Source organism: Pleuronectes platessa, chromosome 18, assembly GCF_947347685.1.
Source record: "Pleuronectes platessa chromosome 18, fPlePla1.1, whole genome shotgun sequence".
Classification (NCBI taxonomy): domain Eukaryota; kingdom Metazoa; phylum Chordata; class Actinopteri; order Pleuronectiformes; family Pleuronectidae; genus Pleuronectes; species Pleuronectes platessa.
Genome location: NC_070643.1, coordinates 13,385,384 through 13,405,005, shown reverse-complemented (window position 1 = coordinate 13,405,005; position 19,622 = coordinate 13,385,384). Strand labels below are relative to the sequence as shown.

General features: G+C 45.5%; 1 protein-coding gene across 1 annotated transcript in view; it reads right to left on the bottom strand.

Moving 5' to 3' along the window:
- Positions 1–19,622, bottom strand: part of LOC128462025 (potassium voltage-gated channel subfamily KQT member 4) — a 42,835-nt gene extending 23,213 nt beyond the window's left edge. The window contains exon 1 of the mRNA XM_053447253.1: positions 18,726–19,622. Coding sequence (XP_053303228.1) covers positions 18,726–19,027 — 302 coding nt within the window. The 5' untranslated portion in view covers positions 19,028–19,622. The remainder of the gene's footprint in view (positions 1–18,725) is intronic.

The window sequence follows — 19,622 nt, the reverse complement described above, 5'->3', positions numbered from 1 at the left end:
TGGACTGATGCTTTTACAGCTGTTTTCCTGTAAACATACATAAGTTAACAGGGAGGTCTCACATTACTTTGACCGGCCTGTGAAAATACTGTAGTGAGATAAATAGCTATTACCAGTGCTAACAAACATATATGACATTGTGTATTGCTGCATTACACAGCATTTGTATGGGGTTAGCACTCCAGCAGCGTGTCTGGCAGAGGAGCAGAGTGCCGGAGAATGCACCTTTGATTCAATCATCAGCGGATGATAAAGCAGCTATCAGTTACACACAACAGAGGAGGCGGAGGGAAGAGGAGACGGCGATGAAGAAGACTGAGAGGGGAGATGAAGAGAAACACAGGAAACTGACGTAGAAAGATGTGAAGACTGATGGACGACGACTTAAAGAGAAAGAAAGACCCGTTCGGAAAACAATTGCTGCAACAGGGAAGGTGAGGGATGATGTGGGACATTACCTTGAAGGACTCTTGGGTCATGTCACGCAAACTGTACCTGTACTATGTAAGTGCATGTGTGTTTGCGGCGCCAGCCCTGATCAATGAGGCTCTGACAACGGCTTTCAGTCATTGACCCACAATCCGTGCACAAATACGCAAATAATAGGAGAACGCACGCACAGTCCGATAATTGAACACACACTCGCAGTGACACCTTCCCCCAAGGACACACACACAGGTAAACACATGGACCCGCTTAAACAAATGCACAAAGAAGAACAATCAGAGATTTATTTATAGCAGAGTCCGACAGACATGCATGTGAAGTGATGGCAAATGTCACCTTGGAAATGTAGCACAGGAGTGTAACCACAACACACACATACACACACACACTCACACACACAAACACAAAAACACACACACACACACACACACTAAACCAAGCTCACAGCCCCTATTCCGCCCTATCTGGAGAGGAGAAAAGAGAGAGAAAAGGTGAGGTAGCATAGGAGGAGATGGAGGAGGGAGGGAGTTGTGAGCTGAGAAAGAGAAGGGAGCGAGAGGAGGAAGAGGGGAGGAAGGTGGGAACAGTAGAAAGATATTAATAGGGTTTCACCCTCTTTAAATAGCGACTGCAGACAAAATGTGTGCAGGTATAGTCTGCAGAGCACAGCTCAAACAGGCCAGTCCCGTTAGTCCCAGTCCCGCCCCCCCCCCCCCCCCCCCCCCCCCCGCCCCTTCTTCTGGGATAGCAAACTTTTCAAGGCAGGAACCAAGCAAGCAACACAAACGAGATGAAAAGTGCTTTTTCTCCTAGGAAAGAGGCTGACGGAGCGATTCACAGGCTCGACTAATGCCCCGGAAGAGAGAAAGGGAAGGGAGCGAGGATGGAGGGAGGAGAGGAGAAAACCTGACATGAGGGTGTTGTGTAAAAACAAGGGGAATGTGTTTGTTTTCCTCTGAATGCCACAATGTTCAGGAATATAACGTGAGCGGATCAATTATTTACATAACTGGGAAAAACACAGTTGTGTAATGAGCCCTGGTCCGAAAGCGCACAAGGGTGCAACCTTGGCATTTTGCATCACGAGCGGTGCTGCCGGAACAATTCCACAAAAAATTACTGATTTTCTTTATTGGTACAAAGACTCTTTACACACAAAAGAGCTCTCCATGACACATCCATACGCAGCTAGATAAACACACACACACACACACACACACACACACACACACACCAAAGAACAACTGCCCTGCACACACTGTCTGTCCACAAATGATGCATTTCAAACAGTGTGACAATTGACTGATACATTTTCCAAGCTGGTGAATGTCACACACACACACACACACACACACACACACACACACACACACACACACACACACACACACACACATTCACACACACGCGGTGCCTGCACTCACTCAGCCGTGTGTTACAACACATCATAATTGGGTCCTTTGTTCCCAGCTTTTGATTCATTGAAACTTTTCCTCCAGTTGCATAAAACAGCAGGTAAACAGAGCTGCTTCCTTTCTCTTCCACTGAAGCTCGGTCCCTCTCTGTCAAGGTAAAACAGAGATAACCTGACCCCTGAACACTGGGCCACTGGAGTATCACCCAGAATGGATTCCACGTGCAGTGCTGTAAAATCAGATTCCTGAAGTCTCCCTATCAAACGTGAGGATTTTGAGGATTTCTTTTTCAGTGACCCTCTTCCAGAGATCGAAGCTCACTCATATAACAATTATGAAAAAGAAAATCTTTAAATAACATGTGACATTTCCAATAACCATATTCTTTGGATCAGGCTGTCTCCAGCAGTTTATAGTTCCAGGGCGTTATGCCAAATGCAATCATGTTGGAGTAATTAGACCACAAGAGGGAGAGAAAACACTCAAGTCACAAACGCTCCTGACAAATAATCCTACTCTTGGTTACACTGAGTAAATTATCCAGCTTAACAATTTATTTCCTGAACTCTAGAGACTAAAAAACATGTGACAAATATTTTCCAGTGCAAGGAGATCTTTTTTTTCATTCAAAATTTGAGCTCATGACACCACACCACCACGACCATGAAGATTATAATGAAAGTACTTTATAATTGTGTACCTTTCTAAAAGGCTGCATCCAAATCCAGATCACAAGCCTGACTCAAAGCTGCAGTGATCAATAATTGTGTATTTACAATGGATCAAATAACTCTTTTGTGCAGGAGGAAGCTCATAATGATCCACAGAGAGTTATCACTCGACTGCTGTTACCCTCAGCTCAACAACGCCTGGTTCTGAGTCTCCCTCCCTGCTCCTATCAGCCTCCTTTCCAGTGTTTCCAGTGATAAGCTCTGATAAACAGAGTTAAAGGGAGATTCCATGTTGGACTTTAATGTGTTACTTTTACATTACTAATATGTCAGTGTTGTGTTTTTACATATTGTTGTGTTGTGTTTACATCTCAGCAAAAGAACGTTCAAAAACACCATCTAAGAGTCCACATTTATAACTACTTATCAGGGTCAAGCATCCCAGCATGCATTTGGAGAACATTGGACCTTGGAACATTAAGCCCCAGGACTCTAAGCAGTATTGTTTTGCCTGATTCCGCTGAGCAATGTCTAACTAGAGCAAAGTAGTTATATTAGCTGTTAATTATGTCAAGTCACTGAAATGTACAAAACCCCCAACGAGCAAGAATGGCACTCCTCCGCCAAGGTGTACAGCCCCCTTCAATTCAATCACTAACTTTCACACGCTCTTAGATATTAGTTCTTCACTTGTGAAATGAAGATGTAAACACATGTAAACACGTAAACGTAAACTGAAACGTCACTGAAAACAATAAAGAAAGCAAATTTCTCTGGATAGAAAAGACGACACGTAGACGGTGCAGACGAACACGTCAACCTGGAAAGAGACGAGACTCAAGAGCTTCAACAACAACAACATGGGATCTCTGCAGCAGATTTGAATGAGTCTTGCATCCTGTGCTACCCTTCGCCTGAACACGCTGGAGATTTTTGTGTTGTTGTGAACGTGTCTGACTAGAGAATCTCCTGCTAGGTTTTTCATATGTGAAAGGCCAACTCCGGAAATTGTCTGAACCCATTTGTGCAGACATTCTTCAGAATGTTTGTCTGAAAACCCAACCAACAAACGGACAGGGGAGAAAACACAACACAGTGCATTTGACCTTGGTGGGTTCAGTGGCAGCCCTGGTCCGGACTGTTTCACATTAAAGATTCCTCTTGAAACAAGTAACAGCCGTCGTCTTGGACGCATTAGTCCACAAGTATCAAAACAATGTGGCCAGAATAGCTGACGTGCAACCCGCAAAAATGATCTTTCACTCTGTGACGATATGACATGTCCCCTTAAAAATATGCTATGCAGAAGGTTAGAGACTGAAGAAATATGTGTGGTCACGCGTCTCACCAGTAAATGGAGAGAAATGACAGTAGGACCGCAGGGAAAGGATGAATTCATGATGTGGGAAAGACAGGGTGAGTGTGTGTCGTCTAACCTGACCTGGATTCATCGTAATTGAAGACAATTTCTTGTTGACTGGTGGAGCTCTGACCTGCTGGGAATATCAGATGTGTCTGTTTTTTATGACATCAGGTCAATTCAGTGTGAAATCGCTCACATAAATTATAGAAAATGTGTGTGTCATTACGGCAGAGGAGGCTGGTAAAATGAGACCATGTGTGATTTATATGCACAATATTGACATCGCCTGTGCATTAAACTGGAAAAAACGGGGACAATCATAAAGACCCTGATGAGCTTATAATTAGACACTGACCCCCCCCCCCCCACACACACACACACACACACACAGCCCAACACAAACCATTGTGAGGCTTTCCCCGATTCCTGCTCTTTGCGGCCCATGGACACGTTGTCAGTGGAGAGTAACTACCCCGAGCCGAGAGCTGTGACCAGGGTGCAGGTAAAGTGCTGAGAGGGCGCTGACATTTAGCTGTAGCATTGTTCCCAGCAGTGAGCCTATTGGCCCTGAGTCTGCAAACCAGTTAGTAGGTGTATGTGCAGCCACTTCGTAAACCAGTGCGCCTACAGTACTGATATTAAACCATTGAAAGCTCAACCTTCACTCAGCTTGGACCGACAGGGCCGGCGGCTGGGGAAGAATCCCTGGAGGTTCTAAAGATCATCAAAGTATGAGGAAGAAAAACTTTCAAACTTGTAACATATCAGCAGAAGTCGGGACACAATCATGTGACTTCTCAGAGGTTTATTGGTGGTGAAACACTCCATGACCCACAACACACAAACAGCTTACACTCCTTTACCCCCCCCTCCTTGACGGGGGCCACGACTGGATTTCAGGCCAATCATCATTACTCTGTGACAGGTCTAATCTTGTTACCATGGCAGCGGGGATCTCCGGTGATGGATTACGGGGGGGGGGGGGGGTCAGCAGCAGCACCAGCGATTGAGAAACAACTCAAAAAGAAAGTCACTGTAACATTTGAACTCGGGGTAATAGGATTGGCCCAGGAGTTAGAGGCACAGGGGTGTGAGAAAGGGAGCCGGGGTCACACAGAACCATGGTGGTCAGCAGAGGACCTAATGGTCCCAGTGGTGTTAAGGTCAGATCACTAATACAAAGGTCAGAGGTCATTTAAAGTGCGGAAATGGTCAATCATCCCATCTGAACGAGCTTATGACTACACGTTGATATCTGACAAATATATGACAGGAGAATTTTTGGTCAATACCTAAAAAGTCTGACCCTCTCCTTTGTCCAAAGATTAAAAGTAATAAGACATCTGTATGAACAGTTGATAAGGTTTCATTTGTTCCAGGAAGACAGATAAAAATGGTTGCAGCTGACAGGGTGGAAAATAAAATCAAAGACATGCAACAAAGGACCCATTACACTACAGATGTGTCCAAAATCCACCTTGATTTGTTCAGAAAAAATTTATTAAAAAATGAATCAATCAAATTATATTTGTAGAGCCCATATTCAAGAGTCGCAATTTGTCCCCCAGGGCTTAACAGTGTAGTAATTATTGTGTTAACTTTGAAATGTGTAGAACTGAAGAAGGGTACGTTTTATATAGACAAAATGTGGCACTACTTAACAGGCCTGTTTTTGGCCACAGCAGTGACCCCTTGACCCAGAGAGTGGGTTTCCCTTCTTGGATGAAGGGCCCTCGGTTGGTTCGGCACAGGCATGCAGCAGCTGCACGAGTGGTGAGTCTGCCTCGCTATCTGTCTGCTAACGTTATCTTTGCTGTTATTGGAGTCAAACACTGGTAACCGGTCACATCACATGGAGGAGCTGTCCTGCGTTACTGTCAGTGTCAGCGCCACCATCCCTCCCTGTCAAAGTAAATCTTGTGTGTGTCCGTCGCTGTGTGTCCTGGGGTAACCGTGAGTCTCTTTATGGTATGTGTAATGTTTGAGACAGAGTCCAGAGCCATTGTGAAAAGAGACTTGCATCACCCTCCGGTGAAGCCCTGAAAAAAAAAAAAACACCTTCAACACAAACATCGCACACTCACAGCGACTCTGCCAGTTTCCACAACCACTTTCCGAGCAGCGTATACAACCACAGACAAAACATGTTGACCCATACAGAATATTTAGACAATATCACTGTCCACGAGAGTGGGGAAAAGAGCACGGCCATCACGGGATGTTTTGTTTTTTTGTAGGATAAAGGGCACTTCTCCTCGCACACTGCAGCATGTGCTTACAATACACGTGGAGCAGAGTTTTTTATCAAATCAACTCCGCAGCTCTATCGCTCTGTAGAAACTCTTGACCCTTGTCCACTGACTCTGTACAGCACAGGAAGTGTGCTTCTCAACACCCGGTCTTGGACTATGTTTGTGTAAATCTGGGGTCATAAATATCTCATTTATGTACAGTGTTTGTTTTTTTTTCTCCCTCTGACACACATCCCCACTGCGGGTTCACAAAAACATGAATCAGGATTAAGAGTGTTCACCAAGTTTACATTTTCTGTCAAACTACCGAGCTCCCTCCTTAACGTTAGAGGACTGGATACTCAAACATAAATCAGTGCCTCCCACATGAGATTGTACAAACCTGCTTTCAAGATATCAGTATCACAACAGACTGATTATGTGGAGCTAATGACTGAACAGCATGGGAAAGTCCTCTAGCCCTCCCCGATATTTACACTGCATTTTGGACCCACCGTCCCACCCTGGCCCTTCTGTCATCACCCTCCTCTTCCTCTCTTTAGTGTAGCGGAGGAAGAGCCAGCACCAGAGTGGACCACTTGTAGGCGTCTCTGCCGCACCCACCCCCCTCTTTAACTCATTACAACCAATTAGGTGACAGGCCATGGAGGGCACAGGCGGATGAGAGCAGGGAGATAATACTCTTCTGAATTATTCATCCTTCTGCTAAAAACTTCACCCTATACCTCCGCCCTGCCCCTGCTCTCTCACCGCACTGGTCTTCTTCTTGTTGCTGCTCTCTGCTGTCCCTTCAGACTCTCACGGGATTCTTGTCTCTGGCCACAGCGACAGTAAAGGCCAATGTGTACAATGTGTACAATGTGTACAATGTGTACAGAGTGTTTAAATGCTTGGAGGGGCAAAAGACACCGAGAGGGAGGAGACATGATGAATTGAAAATATCTGAATAGTTTCTGTCACTTTCTCCTGCGAGGCCTCCGTCTGAGCGATGAGAGGAGAAGGTCAAGCCCAGCGAACTTTCTCACCTGCACAAACTTGGACAATGACTGTGTGAAGCAGACATTTGTTGTACTGTTGGCCTTGTGGGCTTCATGCACACTGCACTTCAGTTAAACTATAGAGACAACTCTAGCTGCAGTAGTCTTTTTTTGCCCGTGATTGAGGACACTGCTACAACATCTAAGGACATTATAACGTCTGGCAGCTGGAGGCCGAAACCAGAGAATGTCGCTGAAAAGCAGCAAAGCAACAAATGAAAAATGTGCCTTGGAACCAAAGGGACAAAACTGAAGTACCACCAGAAGTGGTCTCGATCTGGAGCAAACAAACCACGTTCTTTCAATAGGTCAGACTTTCAGACCAATTGCAGGAAGCTGAGGCAACAGAAAGACTTTTCAATACAATAGATGAATTGACAACACGCACCATCAGATTAACGCCTGTCTACAAACTAATCAGCATCGAACATGGATAGACGCTTCCCACGTAGATTATGACAGCAGCACGTCATGAAAACAAATCTTAAGTCCACTCTCTAAATTGCAATGTGAAAACAAAACTAACCACATCAACTGTACACAATTAAAAGACATGAAACTTGCTTTGTACCATGGTCCAGACTTACAGGTGTGAAGACACCTCAAGACAGAGGAATAGAGACTTATAGTAAAATACATATAGTATGGAAAGAGATATAGAAATAGAAATAGAAGTGGACGGGAGAAGGACAAAGTCGTGAGGACCACAAGGAGCGAGTACCAGACAGATAGATAATGGGAAAAAATAGTGGACACGAGACAGAAGGAGGTGGCTGAATAATGGATTGGACAGACGAGGGGACGGTGAGAAGAGGAGAGCCAGAATGGAAAAGAGGGAGAGAGAGAGGGATGAGGTATCGTCTGTGAGGTCTCATCACACACTTGCTGACATTGCTTTAATCTCAGGGCCAAGAGGAGACCAGAGGGCCCACCGTCGCACGCACTCACGCACGGAACATGTTGGGACAGATTTACCGTGTGTGTCTGCGTGTGTGTGGAGCGACGCTAGCGGAGTAACGGGAGTAAGAAACACATACGAGTCAGGCAGGGCTCCTGCGTGACATCATAACATACAAAAGTGAGGACAGTTTAATGTGACAGCTTTATGTTTTGTTTTGTTTGTTTGTATTTCCCACTTTTACATAGCCCCGTCCATCACGTCATAATACATTTCTGTGCGTTCTACAGCAAAAGATGTTTCGACATCGCCCTAAGTGTTCTCACCATCAATAACACTTCATCGTGTTCAACCTGTGATGTGGAACAAGAGGTGTGAATTAGTGGGATGTGAGGCCGGAGCAGCAACTCAGGAGGTAGATAGGCTGTGTAGTGAACAGAGAGTTCTGCTTCAAAGTGTGCTGAAGTGTCCTTGAGCAACACTGGCACTTGATGCTGCATCATCAGTGTAATGGAATGTTCTTAAGCACTATGACAGATTGACAAGCTAGAACTTTTAAAATAAATTCAGTTCATTCAGAGGATTTAGAAGAAACAATACAAAATTGGAAAGAACTCTCTCTCCCGGGGGGGGGGGGGGGGGGTAGAGCCTCCGCATGCGGGTCACTACCAGATCAGCTAGCAGGCACCCCCCCCCCCCCGCATATGCAGGGTCGAGTCCTCCTGCAACAGCCGCAGGTTCACTTCCAACCCGGCCCTTTGCTACGTGTCTTCCCCGATCTCTCTCCCTATTTTACGCTGTCTGTCCTGTCAATAAATGCCTAAAAAATACAAATATACAAGAACCTCTTTATGGAGCGTCTATCCAGGATAGATAACAGCAAGGAAAAGGAAAATGAAGAGGCATTGAAGTGGAGAGAAAGAAACTGTGGTGAAAAGGGTAGAAAAACAGACAAAGTGATGCAGATAAGAGAAACGAGAAGGCACAAAGTTCTTATGGAAATAGAGATACCAGAGCTGAGAGGCGGGTCACAACCAACAGGAATTTAAAAAGCAAGTGTCACACGGGAATAGAGGAAATGACACTTCCATCAACGGAAGCAATTGCGCAAATATAAGACATTTTAGAGTAGGGGAGGGAAGAATGCATGAAAAAACAATCTCATGAGAGTAGCAGGCCGCCTGAGCAATTATGGGTCCGTCATTAACATTTGATTATTGTTTATGCTCTGCCCACAGTGCCATTGGCCACACATTTACACACACACACACACACACACACACACACACACACACACACACACACACACACACAGAGACACACACACACACACACACACACACACACACACACACACACTGCACCATACACATATACAATCTCCATAAACCTGCACATGCATGAATGCACACCCATTTTGCAAGTGTGCACACGCCAATCAAGACCTTCTCTGACCGCATACACACGCAGCCACGTAAGCAAAGGGCGAACGCACACACGACCACAGTGTATACACACACTGCAAAGCGCTTTCTGCAGACCTTATAAATACTGTCCCACATTGTGATTTTGTTTGAGCGCCGTCTCCATGGCGCTGCTTCCTCACATGTTTATAGTGACGGCCGTTATAAATTAAAATTATCTTAACAACACTTAAGCTGGGCTGTGCATGAGGCCGCAGCCAGGCAGGGACAACAGCAGAGAGACACAGAGGCCTAACGTGGGCTAAGAGACAGAGACTGAGCAGAGGTGGACCATCGGAGAGAGAGAGAAAGAAGGAACAGAGGTCGCTCTACACTGGAAGGAAGATGTTAAGCAGCACTTGACAAAGGTTCACTGGAAAACCTGAGGGTATTTTGGTGATGGTAGGTTGTCGGGTTCGCCTGCACACAGTCATGTAGCCTCCTCATCCTGAAAACTTATATCCACAGAGCTCATGTGCCTGATGGGCTTCGAATTACAAACACGTGGACAGAGAAAAAATCGAATACCAGAAAAATGAGCAGAGAGAGAGACACAGTGATATACACAAGCTGTTGGGGCTGGAACTACACACATCAATGAGACCGGCCCACCTCTGCAGGGATAGGATCTGTCTTCACTCACTCCGAATTAAGTTCAATATTCATTCAACTTTTACATGCCTATCAAGATTAGTTTAACATCGGATCATTTTAGATTAATATTCAAATTGATCAAATTGACTGTTTTAATGGATTTTATATAATCTTTTTAAACTACATGATAAAGCTTTGCCTGGTTTTCTGACTTAATTTATGCAGAAGCTGTTATTGGACAGTTTCTGAAGATTTTCCAGGAAATGTATAATATCACGATGGATATTGACGTAAATATATAAAATAATATATGTCAAGATGAAGGATTTTAGCCGTGTGACCCATGACAAGTCACTCCCAGCATTTCCTGTTATATTTAGATTTCAATCTGAGTTATGCACCAGTAGCTAAACCTTTCACCTTTCACTTATCTTTAAATCCCAGAGTCACTGTCACGTAGCGAATTAGAAGAGAAGGACTGGCTTTCCCATGCTAACTCCTTATCGGCAGTTAACTACAGGGTTAGTTTCCACATTATTCGGTATCTGCTGATCATCGGCATGTGTAGTCGCAGCCGCCCATTAGGGTCGGGCCTTGAGTGGGCTGCTGAGAGATAATGGCAAAGCTAAAGCTATTGATTTATTTGTTTCTGTCTGCGTTATGGTCTCCGCAGACGCTGGCGACACACTGACCCTGCCCAGAAGCACTCTTCGACACTTCACTCACACTGAACACCTCGATCCCACCAAGTCCTGAATCTTCTTTTGTCAATGAAAGGTGGTTCTCAATGATCAAAGCTCATTGAGAACCTGACCATGGACCATAGAGAAGAAACTCACATGCTGAGCTGCTGGGAATAGATTCTGTGCACGAGCCCAGGCGTCGCTCAGTTTTCTGATTTTGTACTCAAACAGGATTTGGTGGCTCAGTCGTGCAGCAACTTTGCAACATTCAGAGAAGATGAGAGCACAGAGTAGGTTTCCCATGGCTTGTGACACATTATATTTCCAGTTTTAAGAGTCAGACTTCACTGACAGGGCCGTCTATTGTCGCCAAGGTCCTGATCGTCCTGTTTGACTTATCGGACGGGCTGCAGGGTTTTGACAGTCCGGTGTAACATTGATTTAAAACAGCAGAGAGTGAGAACCTAAGTCGTGTTAGCCCCGACTTCCAAGAGAAAGTTTCCAGATCAGCCGAGTGGAAAGGTGCTGGGTGATATTTTTCAGTGAAACAAACGAAGGTCGATCAATAAACATAAATCAGGACTGAACAAGTGCAGTGAAATCTCGTCTGACGATTTCTCTTTCTCTGATGCTTGTGGGTGCGAGTTTGCAACGGTAAAATTGTTGAAGTGAAAGTGTAACGCTCAGCAGTGTCAACAACATATGATATTCCCCCTCATTGGTTGTTGCTCCAGGCAGCTTAGTACAACCCATAGTTACCTTTATTGATAGGCATCCTCCAGTGGCTGTGGTTAAGATGGGAGCAAAAAGGAAGTCCCCATTAGGAGGAGGGTTGGAGTGGGTGGATGGATCAATACAATATTTGACACAGGAAGTCAGGTCAGCCTCCTGTTTAAAACTGGGGGTCACTGTTTTTTACTCTAATCATGACTGTATCACAACCGTTTTTATTAGTGTAACCATGACACTAAAGGTCCTCTAATATTGAAGTAGTATCTATTTTTAATCCAAATCCTAATCGTTTAAATAAATCTTTACCTAAATTTTCACATAACTGGGACTGTTCAATCCACATAACTACATATTTATCACCATAAATAGTAGTTTTCAATAGTAGTTTTTGGCTTTAAACTGGTTAGGAGGCTGGTTACATGAATAGCATTGTAGACTAGACAACATTGTAGTCCTCTGAAAAGACAGGGGACACTCTGTCAGTATTTACAGCTCCTGTATTATGTCTACTTGAGAACATTTGCCAGCACTGCAAAAATCGCCAATATCATATTTTGCCGATACAGAGGTGTAATCATAAAATGCACAGTAGAGGGGGAGCTGTCTCTGGACGGTGAAAGCAGGTCTGAAGTGTTTAGAGTTGTTTAGAGGGTCCTGACTTGTCAAAATAAACTCCTGGTATTTCCCTTGGACCCTCCGAGCCAAATGTCACAGTATTCCTGGACCGCTTTAGCATCAATAACATTACATAAGCACAGATGACTGCAGATTTAAGAGTGTCAACACCCCCGCTGATCACCTATCTGTACGAGGATGAGAGACCACTGTATGCGTGCGGGTATGTGTGTGTGTGTGTGTGTGTGTGTGTGTGTGTGTGTGTCTGTGTGTGTTATGCCCTATTCCTGAGTGAAAGTAAGCACAATGAGCAGAGCTGGATACTGAGGGAGAAACCTGATTCCTGGTCAGCCATCCCAGGACAGATCAGTCCCCTCCCCCGGGGAGACACATTTTGCCCCGAAAGGAGAAATTAATACTCCGACAAACCTCAACTCTCCCCCCTCTCTCTCTCTCTTTCTCTCTCTCTCCACCTCTCCTCTTCGTACCTTTCCATCTGCACGTGTACACAAATCCCTCGTCCTGTCACAAACCCTTCATTTCTTTGAGGGGCGAAAACGTTCTGAACACTTGCAAAACCGAGATGTTTCCTACATTTGAATTTACTGTCTCTGGGCACACTGTTTGCCGCTAATGTTTCCTCCCATCCGTTCTCTCCCTGTTGGTTTTAAAGAAACTACCTTTACATCTAAGTCAAGAGACATATACCCTGCTTCTTGAGTGTCCTTGAGCCAGACACAAGATCCCTACCTGCTCCTGAGCTGGTGACGTAGTAGAGGACGGGGCAAAAATAGAACTTTTCTACAGGAATCCATATCAGTATTATATTATCATTATAAGCAACCAAAATCATGCTCCCTCCCTCTTCTGTTTGTCCTGTGCCACACACATATCGTTGTGTTAGCAGGTAGCAAGCCTGTCTACACATCTGGATAACGTAGAGGGATGTGCAGATGGTGTAATCAGTGTAATTTAGTTAAATAAATTTTGAAATAGAGACACTTTTCATAAGGGAATAAGAAATTTAAATAATACATCTTTATCAAACTTACTCCTTCACCTTTGAGATTATACTTAATGGTTTTACTAGGACTGGGCAATATGGCCAAACAAATTGTATACCAGCCGATATCAACACTTTTTATGATAAGTTAAGTTAAGATTAGTTAGTGAGTAATAATGTCGTTGCAACTTCTTAAACTTCTCAAGCATTTTTTACTCTTTCTCCTTATTATCTATATATTCACGTATATATCCTCCACACGTTAGCTATAGCAGGTCTCGCATACTCTTTGATTAGCATGAAAAGCCAATGAGGTTTGAATGAAAGAAAGGAGGAGAGATATAGAGGCGGCGAGAAAGGGGAAGTCAATAAGAAAAGGTAATACAGCAAATTAGAGATGCTATTTCCACTCAGGAGGAAAGAGAAGGAGGGACTGATGGAGGAGAGAGAGACAGAATGAAGAGCTGAGCCATTTGGGCCATAAAGGATTCTTAATGGGGCAGAATTTACACAACCTGCTGAGGTGAACAGATAAAAAAAAACAGCAGCGGTAAATGAACAACAAGCCGCCAATCTGCAGCCCAGAGCCGGTTAAAGCCCCACACAAAGTGCCGAGTGGCTTTCTCTCCCGTCACCATTTTACGGTGCCACTTGCCCCCCCCCCCCCCCACCCCCCCCCCCCCCCTTGCACTACCTCCTTCTTTCTCTGTTTCTTAGTCATCAATAAAAACCCATTCATGTGCTAACTGAAAAAAAGCAAACAACCAAACAAAAAGCTATTTTCTGACGTGGCTCACAACATTAATAATGAAAAAAGGTGCAACACCAAATGCGTCAGAGGGTGCTGGAGGAAAGGAGGGGGGGGGGGGGGGAACTTTAGTGGATTTCTCGTTGCGCGGTTAAAAACCTGGAAAAGCCGACCAGACTGTTTCAATGACCCCGGTAGATTAGCTCGCTCACGTTGGAGAGACAGAGGGAACACATTCAATCAACAAGCTGCCTGAGCGAAATGACTTTAATAATGTCAGAAAGGCAATTCAACTATAATGAAAAGCTTGCAAGACGCATTCTGTGTACCGCACAAAAAGGTTGTGTGAAGATCAATTAACCATAACCATATCGATATTTCACAGCCTCTTTGAGCAAACCATCAGCGGGGAGGTTATGGAGAGCATAAGGCCACGCGGCTCCTGTTGTGGGTATCTCCCTCCACATCTATAAATAATGTGGCTTTAGGCCCAAGCTTTCATAAACACACGCCATCACTGGTGGGGGTGCCCTTAAAGGTTAAGGTGAAGGGATTCCAGCACGATGGGAAAACTGAAGGGTTTCTTCGGGAAAGACTCACCGGGCATGAGAAGGAGCTCCTGTTTCATAGCAAAGGGTCAGAGAGAGAATTAAGTGTCCAGGGCAGTTGGACTATAGCATAAATAATACATTATTAAGAGCTGCAACAGATTGGAAAGCACTTAAAGTGTTCTCTGATGCGTTCAGTTACTGAAGTGTATTTGTTTAAGTTTACACTCAAATGGATGGATGGATGGATGGATGGAGGGATGGATGGAGGGATGGATGGATGGATGGATGGATGGATGGGTGGATAGATGGATGGATGGATAGATGGATGGATGGAGGGATGGATGGAGGGATGGATGGGTGGATAGATGGATGGATGGATAGATGGAGGGATGGATGGATGGGTGGATAGATGGATCGATGGATAGATGGATGGATGGAGGGATGGATGGAGGGATGGATGGATGGCTGGATAGATGGATGGATGGATAGATGGATAGATGGATGGATGGATAGATGGATGGATGGATGGATGGGTGGATAGATGGATGGATGGATAGATGGAGGGATGGATGGATGGGTGGACAGATGGATGGATGGATAGATGGATGGATGGAGGGATGGATGGAGGGATGGATGGATGGCTGGATAGATGGATGGATGGATAGATGGATGGATGGATGGATGGGCCAACAAACCATCTTGACTTTTAGACTGACAGTAAAGGACAGAGATGTATGACATATAAGCTTCCAAAAAGCGAGGGCCTATACTGCAGGCTGCAGTGATTGACAGCTGAGACTGATTCGCAATTGGTTGAGTATTTGTAATAGTGAGACCTCCCTACCACGTCTCTACGCCCAATCATTACTGTGAAAACTCTGTGCTCCAAATGCACAAGATGGCCCTGTTTTATCTGCGTTGTCCACTTCTCCTGAGCCACTACTGTCCAACTGATTTCACAAGCTGAGTCGTCTTTGTTTTGTCATTTTTTATGTGTCCATTCATTCAATCACAGAAATCCTCATTAAAAAAATACTTTTAAAGACATTCTCTCCGCCTTTCTCACACAGATGATACTGTTCAAGCTGCACGGTTACGCCCATGTATAATTTGGCCCTTCATCTCTGCTGCACCTCTACAAGACATGAATAATAAATGCACGGTATATTGTCACCCTCGTTAGAACCAATCAATCACCCGGGCTGGTCAGTGCTCAGCCTCGACTCTTTTCCTGCACATCCACATCCATGTACTATTACTGCACTGACGGTAATGGAAGCCAAAGCCAACATCCAGCCACTACTTGACTTCTTGGGTTTCTACTGTGCTGGAGTTAGTGTGCATGGTGTGGTACTCTCTGATCAGAGACTGGTGGCATACCCTGGAGTTGCATGGATGTGAAATCTTGACTATTTTCATAAAGTTCTATTATTTAAATGAATAAAAAATCTATATTTGCAAGAACTCAAAGCTTCTATGTCTAAACTATGCACATTTTTACAACCCAAACGTTCTTGCTGGACTGCGGGTGCTTGTAGAAAATGTTGCGGACTTTACCAGTTGAAACAAAGAGAAGAGATTCAAAGGTGAAAAACAGGTCTCGGGATTTTACTGTGAATGGCGGAAGGGACCAGAACAAGGCACGAGGCACTTAACATTTCAAATGGCCCACGCTTCATTTGAAACGGAGCCCGGGTGAGTACATGAACCCGCAGTGTGTCCAAGGAAAAGGATCAGGTTGGAAGGAATTTCTTTAATAGTGAGTATTTCTCGGGAAAACTTTTGTCTCTTTTCAAAGGTGTTAATACCCCTGCTGAGTTTCAGAGGAAAGGAGAGGAGAGGAGAGGAGAGGAGAGCTGTTGGACTGGCAGCAGAGAGTGTTTGATCCAGAGGAGACAGCTGCACATAGAAATGGGAAACAGTTCATCATAATGTAACCTGAGCCGTTTAGTGGGCAGGATGTTAAATCTCCCAAAACCTTTGTGTACGCAGAGGAATCCGTCTGCGTGAGGCGGCATCTTCTGTGCAGCTGTGACAGCAATAAGGAGGGTTGAGAATGGCGGTGGGACTTAAGTGGATGCCCACGGAGAGACATTATTGTGGAGAGCTGCCTCACCTCTTTCCCAAACACACCGCAACACACACACCTGCGAGAGGGAAGCAGCGCATCTGCTCCAGCCTCTGCGGTTGCAATTGAGGACTAATTAAAGGATCTGGGGAAGTTAGCGCAGCGCTCTACACAGCAGTGTACAGCTCAATTTAATTACAATAGATCAACGCCGCCTTAATGGAGCTTCATTGTACAAGGAATTTGCCGCGCACATGATACGGCTCCCGGCATGCTGAGCAATTCACGTGTAATTAATCAAAACAAATGCACAGCTCAGGGTAATATCATATCATGGGAGTGATGTGCTCGGGTAAGACATATGTGCACCCAAGATATTTCATGTCAAAGTGCGGGCCTAGTAAGTTTTAAGTCTTAGGTACAGACATTAAAACAGACCATCACATGAGCAGCTGGCTTCCAAAGTCAGTCCCGCTCCGTCTATGAGGCCGTGGCATCTGAAACTTGATCTGGGCACCTCCAGGCGTCGGCCGTGCTTCAGTCAGAGGAACAACAACACTGGCAGAGCTGCCCTCCACTCTGACACCATGGAATAACAGGGGAAATGTCACCAACAACCTGCAAGAAAAGGCCGTGGCTCTAAATGAGAGAACCCCCACGTAGGGTCAGTACATGTTGTTCCGCGTCTGCTACAAAGACATGTTTCCAATCTCAATGGGGAAGAAAAGGGAGGATACAGACAGTGTAAGAAAGTGAAAGCACCAGGGGCTATGGATTTCGCCGACCTGCACCCACTGATGTGCCAGAGGTGTATGGAGAGAACTCATGCGAGTCGTGTCCCCTTGGTGGGATTTCCCTCCGTTATAAACATGGTGATGGCATTGGCAGGGGGACAGCTGCACTTGTCTAAACAGCAGCACAGAAACGCTGGCCTGGTCCAAGGAGCTCCCACACATAATGCTCTGTCCACACCGTGCCAGACGCCGACACTGCTGGAAGACAGCTGCCGGCGCACAACTGTCCCGGCCTTCACTTGAGAAGCAACTGGAACACACTAAGTCGAGGGTAAATACACACTGAGTGAACTTTCACTTTAAAGGACACCTGGCATTCACACCGGGCTTTCTTCACAAGAGTTTCCCCAAAGTTAAATTGCATCTGAGACTGGTACAAATTCAATGAAACGAAAAGTCTATACAGTTTGAGTTTATGTCCTAGTTCAATGGTTTTCAACTGGGGAGCAGCCAGGGTGTCTGTGAAAGGTTAATAGATTCCTCCACTAAGATGATCATGATACATGTGTTGACATGTTAAAAAATACTTTTGATAAATGTCTGACACCTTCTTAATACATTTCTCTTGTGTTTCTCTTTCACATATTTAAAGTAAACCTGTGGGCCATGTTAACACATCCTAATTAAACAAGCACTACATGCTTTACATGTTGTTCCCGGGCCGTTGGCTTCTCCGAGGGAAGCAGGCAGCACCAGTGAGCTCATACTTTCCCAGTGTTTACATGTTGTATACATTATGGAGCACATGGGACAGACAGTTAAACACCCTGACAGAAGAGGGGCAGTGCTTTAGTTTGACGTGCATGTGAGGTTTTAGCCTGTTTGGGTTAATAAGCTCTCACATGCAGGGCTCAGGGCTCACAGTGGGTTGAAGTCCTTCTTCATTTGAAATGTTGCAACGATCAAGTCCAGTCAAGTGTGATGGTCATATGTGAGTGTGTCTCCTGGTATTACTTCCCAGTATGATGTGAGTTACTCAATCAATGCGATCCTCATTGTGAAAAATGTGATAATCAGCAGGTTTCAACCATGTTAAGAGGATTTTTTTTAAAGATGCCAATTATCCCCTGTGGATTTGGATGAATTGGATTTAACCTCCAAGCTCCTCCTGATGATTTGATCATCTAATGAGGGGGAACTGAACGCTGCGCCCCGTGTTGAGATGATGTATGGACGCATGGCACATGCCCGCGCTAAGTGCAGCATAAGCAACTCTGCCTGGTTAATTGGAGAATTCATCAGATGACTGCTGGTGTAAACTGATCACAACACACGGACAACAAGTCAGGTGGAGCCTCTCTGGCAGCACGTGGCTTTAACTTTATGAGACTTTGGAGTTAAGGATCATGTGGTTACATTTATTAAAGTTATAACAGGGGTGGTGAACTTACATGAACGCGTGGTAGATGAACGCCCATCCTCTCGGCCTCTCCAGCACGTTGTACAGGCAGTTCTGTAACTTTCTGTAGCGCTTGTTTGAGGCGGCCGCGTGGCCCCGGGGTCCCGGCGGGCCCGGCCGCGGGGTGCCCAGCAGACCCGTGCGGTGGGACGGGTGCCCGCGCTCCGGGGTGGACGGCTCGCTCCGCTCCGTGTGCACCGCGGTGAGAGCCACGAACTCCACCCGCCGGTCGTCGCTCGGATCCGTGGGCGTCAGCATTCTGACGCCGCCGTTGTTCGACGGGCTTCCCAACATCCTCCGGTTTGAAACTGTGGTTTGGACACTTTTCACTGGATCATGGAGGGCGCACGGCAAAGTTTTCGCCCGACAGGCATGGTCCGGTTTGTCAGATTGGGACTTAAAGACGTGGTTCCACCGATCAGAGCTCAGGAGTCGGGATCATCTCCTGCGGTCTGGTTTGGTAAAAGTTATCTGTGAATCACTGAACCGCAGAAGAAAAGATGCGCAGGACTTGGAGAAGTGAGAGGCGCTGAAACGTGACCTTCAGCGATCATTGTCAGGAGTCAGATAAGAGGGGATAATACACGGGGTGCAGAGGAGTCGTCACACGTGCCAAGTCCGGGGGGAAATAGGCTTTTTAAAGTGAGCTGCTAACGAGCTGCCATCACTATACAGAAATAACAACCTCAGTCCAAGTGAACCACTTTAAAAACACACTTTAAACACGCAACTCACAAAGCAAGAGCGCACAAGGGCCGAGCAGCGGATCTGCGCCATCCCAAACAAACTCCAACCAGCCACAACTGCCACATTAAGTTGCTCTCTGCTGTTCCTATAGCTGTAATTGGCGGATTGAAGCCTCCCCACGGCCGCGGTCATCAGCCTGCTC